Below are 5,869 nucleotides of genomic sequence, written 5' to 3'. Positions count from 1 at the left end.
TTCTGCAGAGCAGCATACAGTATCACAATATTCTCCAGTGTATTCTCATGGCTACTCAGGAGGACCCATATTTGTTATGATTTATGCTGTGAAAACAGACACCTGTCTCACACAGTAGGCATAGTATATGTGTACGCAAACCACAGGAGACAGTGAATGCTAAGTAGAATCTTAGTACTTACTATGACAGCTTCTGGGGGTCTTTAGGGGTGACCTATCACTGACACAAGGCTCCTGTGGAGTTTCATAAAGGTCATCCAGATGCACTGAAGCGGCCATCTGGAAACCCAACCCAATGTACGTAGCAGATACTAGAGCCTAAATGCAATTTAGCAGAATCCAGTCTATGGCAATGCATTGCAATGGTCATTTTAAAGGGTAACATTCTGTTTGGCCATACAGGGACACACCCTCAAGACCAATACCCTTGCTTAATATTAGGTGCTATTTGAAAAATCCTTTGTGCTCCTGTAGCCTTTCAAAAAGAACCCAACAACACACTCTAAAGACCACTTGGTCCTAATTTAACTACATCTAATTAAGCCATAGCCATGCGATATTCCATTCTTGGATGCTTCCTTCTATACAACTCTACAAAGCTTGCCTGTATTTAATGCTTTAATCATTCACATGAAAGTATATGCGCAGCACAGAAATTTCACCTGCTTAAGTGGGCTCAAGAGAAAGGGTGCATGACCTAGTTCAGCCACACTATGCACAACTGTGGCAACACTAAACCAAACTCCACACTACAGGTCAAGTATTAGTAAAAAATAGTTTGGGTATTGAGTTGTGTAAATGCACGTGCAAATCTAAAGCATGCACCTGTATGGAAGTTTCCCATATTTCTGGATCAGCACTTTAATACTAAAGATAAGAAATGGGAGGAGGACTGGTAACTTTCTGCCCACAATGACTGCATGAAACACCCGTTTTCAGACCCGTAGAGACCATACTGGATTCTACCCCCCACAGCTATGGTTCTCAGACTTTTTAAATAGTAGGATGCAATTCTAAACTTTTGGTGTTCCACTTGTAAAGTAACTCCACACTACTTTCCCCATCCCCAACACAAAAGATATCAATTAACACAGGAGGTGTTCATATCATAGCTTTCATTTTTAGGATGGTACTTCTACGTACTTTGCAGCTTTTTATTGGATCTTGATTTAAACTGGTCCCACCTTTGTGTTGTGACTATATAAGCCTTAACCTACAATGCACCTGATGAAGTGAGCTCTGCCTCATGAAAACCTATGCAATAATAAATTTCGGTGCTATTGGATTCCTGTTTTATTCTGCTGCTACAGATTAACACGGATACCCATTCGGAATTATTTGCGTACCCTCCACCCACCTCTCCTCTTCAAATCTGCCTCTCCGACCCCACGGCCCCAAGTCTTGAGAAACCACCCCCTCATTCCTCCACACACCGCATACTGCTTTATCCCCTGCGAGATCAGACTTAGCCTTCCGCTCCTTTAGCTGACCTCACGGAGATTCTCCCCCAACATGTGAAAAGGGATCTTTCAGCATGACTGTCCCCCCCACCGAAGCCTACTTTTCCCAGCTAACAATATTAGACCTCTCCTCAATATCCTCCCACCAGTGAAACCAGCCCACCTCCTCCCAGTTTCTCAGTTTTCCAGCAGCGGCCACAGCAAAGAATCTTCTTCCACGCCGCCTCCCCCCCGCTCGGCCCAAGAATAGAAGGAGAGACCAGCGCTTACCGGTGGGGGAGCCACTGGGCACCAAGAAACGGAATGCAGACATCCTCTTCCAGCGCATGATCCCCCCACTACGACCCATCCTGAGAGCGGCGCAAAAGGAGCAAACTCCAGAGGCTACCATGCCGCTTTACTCGTTTTGCGCCAGAAAGCGACATATCCAATCACAGAGCGCTAGGCGCCTTTCATTCGCATAGATCCGCCCACACACCGCCGACAAAACTCTTTCCGCCTTGCCCCCGCGGCTTGCCTACGGAGTCGTCGAGCATAGAGGTGGTGGCATAGCCTTGTCCAACCCGGAAGCTGGGACGAGAAAAAAAGGAAGCATGTGACGGAATTCTTGTAGTAGCTGAGACGTGCTTTCGAACTCTATGGTGTATCCGCCGCTGATCTGAAGCGAGGAAAGCGATGCTAATCTTGCCACGTGTATACACATAGGATCGGACTGTGCCAGCAGCGGTAATAAAGAAAAGGTACCTCCGATAGGTAGGTGCCGGTCATCTTCAGGATCCCATATTTCCTCAGTATTAATCCCACAGTGAATACCAAATAAATCCGGAAGAGCCCTGTTTCACTGATTCGGGTCTAACCTTTTACAAAGAGCTTGACGATTAGTAATCAAGATTTATGTCTTCATTCCATGGGAACAAAACAGGCTAGTTTTAAATAATAAATTATTTTAATGCCCTCCAAAGAGTTCAAGGCAATATACGTGGATACCAGTGTTCCCTCTAAGCTAAGTTAGTGTGAGCTAGCTCACAGGTTTTTAGCCTCCAGCTCACACATTTTTGCCTTAGCTCAGGAAGGAGGGCTCCAGAGCAGACTAATTTATGCAGTGCCCAAATCGCTCGCTCACAACTTTAGTGCCAGTAGCTCACAAAGTAGGATTTTTGCTCACGAGACTCTGCAGCTTAGAGGGAACATTGGTGGATACTCCCCTCATTTTTATCCTCACAGAGCCTTGTGAGGCAAAAAACTGACTCGATCACCCAGTGAGCTTCATATGGTAGAATAGGGATTTGATTTTGAGTCTCCCCTGGCCTTTTCTGACATTCTTAAAATAAGTATCCGCATCTCCATTAAAATATAACACCAAAATAGAAGTATGCTGGATCTCTTATTGGATCACTGACTTCAACGTACAATGGTCTTCCTGTTTGACTTGCAGATTTCGTCAACATACGACTGTAGAGGCTTGGGTTCAGATCTCCATTCTACCAAGAAGTTGACTGACAGTCCCATCCTAAGCAGAGTTATAGTGTTCTAAAGTCATTGGGTGTGGAAGGATATAACTGTTTAGAATGACATTGTGAGTGACCATGAGCAAGTCATTCTCTCTGAGCCTAACCTATCACAGAGGGTAGTTGTGTGAGTAAAATGGAAGAGTGAAGACCAATGTATGTTGCCTGAGCTCCTCAGAGTAGGATAAAATGTAATAAAAAGAACAGCAAATAGTGTCTGCCTAACTGTGTGTAAAATAAAATTTAATTAATTTTTTGGGGCTTTTAAGCCATGTTCATTGATAAAAACTAGATGTTTTGACCTTTGCTGCTGGCATCTTCAGTAATCAGACTGTTGTAAAACTAATGAGCATCTTAAGGAGAAAACTCAATGTTTTTATCAACAAACATGGCTTAAAAGCCCCCCAAAATTAATTAAAGATTGTTATGACGCCAGCCGTAAAAGCTTCAGGCTAAAGATTGTCTGTAAAATGTCAAGTCTGGATGATTCCCACAAGCCAGTGAATGATGTTAAATGTTAGTAAAACTGTGCAGGCAGAATAGGGAATATAATGTGTCGGCACCAATTAATCTCATCATATCATTCTGAGGATCGACGTGCTGGGGTGGAACTGGAAAAGGAAAGGCATTTATGCACCATTTGTTTCAACTCTTGTAGTTTGACTGTTGCTTTAGATTTGTCTTTACTCTTTAATCAGAAGTCCCATTGCTGTTGCTTTTAGGCAAAATGTTTAGAACTTGAACTACATAGCCAAGTTCTAGTTAAAAAGTGATATGTCTACCTAATTCTGTGCATGTTTACTTGGAGAAAAGTTCCAGTGTTATTCAATGTAACAATAAAAATGTACAAGATTGCAGCTTGCCTCTCAAATATGTATGTCGGATCAGAGGCTTAATGTCTATGGTACTTTCTTGGGATTGTGAACATTCCATTTGGCATAGTTTCTGCATTTCTCAGTTTGTTAATTGGTAACTGCGGTGGCTCAAGTGATTAAGACACTGAACTGCAGGCTGTGGAAGGTCAGTAGTTTAGCAGTTCAAGACCCGAGTGTGCCGCATGACGGAGTGAGCTCCCGTCTCTAGTTCCAGCTCCTGCCAACCTAGCAGTTCGAAAGCAAGAAATTGCAAGTAGATAAATAGGTACCACTTCGGTGGGAAGGTAATAGCGTTCCGTGCGCCTTGGTGTTTGTTTTTTTTAAAATTATTTTATTTTATTTCATAAAAAAATCCAACACCAACACCACCCATGTGCAACTTCCAGGCATTAGAGACGTAAATGAAGTTCCATACAGTATTATATCACAATCAATCTCCGTACAACTCTATTCCACTATTAACCTTCCCTCTTAATCTTATAATCAAATTAACCTCTCAATTTCCTATTAACTGACTAATCACCCCAAATTTTTTAAACTTTCCCAAATACCCCACCATCCTTTTAAACCAGTCCTCCTCATGGTCCTTAACCTTTGACCCATTCATTCTACGTATCTTCATTGTAAGATACTCTAAAATTATTATATTGTTCATCCTTTCCCTCCAGTGATTAATCATCAGTTCCTCAGCTTCTTTCCAATTCTTTGCAATCACTTGTCTTGCTGCTACTAACATCAAATTTATCCATTTACATTCCTCTTTTACCCTTAACCCTATACCATCCAAACTAATAAGTGCCATTGCTTTAGATATTCTTACCCTTCTTCCCACAATCCCCGACATTTCTATACCAATTTGATCCCAAAATTTCTTTACCAAAGGACAATCCCACCACATATGACTGAACGTTCCCACCTCTCCACATTTCCTCCAACAATTTTTACTTCCCGATTTTGAAATATAGCTCAACTTAACTGGTGTATAATACCATTTCTGTATCATCTTCAAACCCTGCTCCTGTATTAACCTAGACGTTGTAACAAAGGGAGGTAACCTAAAAATCCTATCCCACTCTTCCTCCAAAATTTTACCTTGAAGATCTGTTTCCCAATATTCCTTCAAAACTTCTCTTGCTGATTTCCCTATACCTAATAACACCTTATACAATTTTGAAACTATGTTCGCCTTATCCTCTCCATATTCTTTCACCAATTTTTCAAAGGGAGTAGTAATTCTTTTCCCAATATGATTAATTTCTTCTTCCTTCAGCAATGTTGGTGTTTAGTCATGCCAGCCACATGACCACGGAAACGTCTTCGGACAGCACTGGCACTTCAGCTTTGAAACTGAGATGAGCACCGCAACCCTAAAGTCGGATTCAACTGGCTTTCAAGCAAGGGAACCTTTACCTTTTACTTTAATTATTATTTATGTCAACAGTCTGAAGGACGAGGAGGCTCTTCTTTTCTCATGCCTTCATCTGCTTTCTGGACAGTGCCTTCAGAAGTCTATTTTTATTAAAGACCTTGAGACTAAAAATACATACTTCCAAAAAGGCTTGCTAGATAAGACCCACAAAGAGAAATACAAAGCAAGGCCAGAAATTTTATCTGTTTATAATACATTGTGTATTTGGCCTTCAGTGACAGGCATTTGTTGATCTGCAGTGTAGTCAGTATGCCAGATTTCAGGAAGGAAAATGTGTCCCAGCACAAGAGATCATGGCACTGTCAAATTTCACTTTAATTAAGTAGGAGAGAAAAGTGTGATTTTTTAAAGAAAAATTAAAAATCAAAGTCAATACAAAGGCCCTTATGAGAGCCACAAACCAGTTATGCCACAAAATTTGGATGACAACCAGCTGGGAGCTTAAGTGTTTTTTAAAGTGTGGTTAATTTCTTACAGTGTTTACACAATTGAAAATTACATGAGTGTGGCAGCAGTAAACTCCAAAAAGCATTTATCATTTGTCTCATGTTCTGCAATAAGAGTTCCCGTCATGGAAATCATCCACTTGGTGATGAC

The 5,869-nt window shown here is 41.5% G+C and overlaps 1 protein-coding gene across 1 annotated transcript in view; it reads right to left on the bottom strand.

Annotated features, from left to right (window-relative positions):
• FDXR (ferredoxin reductase) overlaps positions 1–1,847 on the bottom strand; it is a 40,269-nt gene extending 38,422 nt beyond the window's left edge. The window contains exon 1 of the mRNA XM_015410755.1: positions 1,731–1,847. Within this exon, the coding sequence (XP_015266241.1) occupies positions 1,731–1,809 (79 nt within the window). The 5' untranslated portion in view covers positions 1,810–1,847. The remainder of the gene's footprint in view (positions 1–1,730) is intronic.
• Positions 1,848–5,869: the final 4,022 nt, after the last annotated feature.

The sequence above is a fragment of the Gekko japonicus genome, unplaced genomic scaffold (genome assembly GCF_001447785.1).
Source record: "Gekko japonicus isolate JY-2015 unplaced genomic scaffold, Gekko_japonicus_V1.1 scaffold15, whole genome shotgun sequence".
Taxonomy (NCBI): Eukaryota; Metazoa; Chordata; class Lepidosauria; order Squamata; family Gekkonidae; genus Gekko; species Gekko japonicus.
The sequence above is the reverse complement of the archived record's forward strand: the minus strand, read 5'-3'. Positions and strand labels throughout refer to the sequence as shown.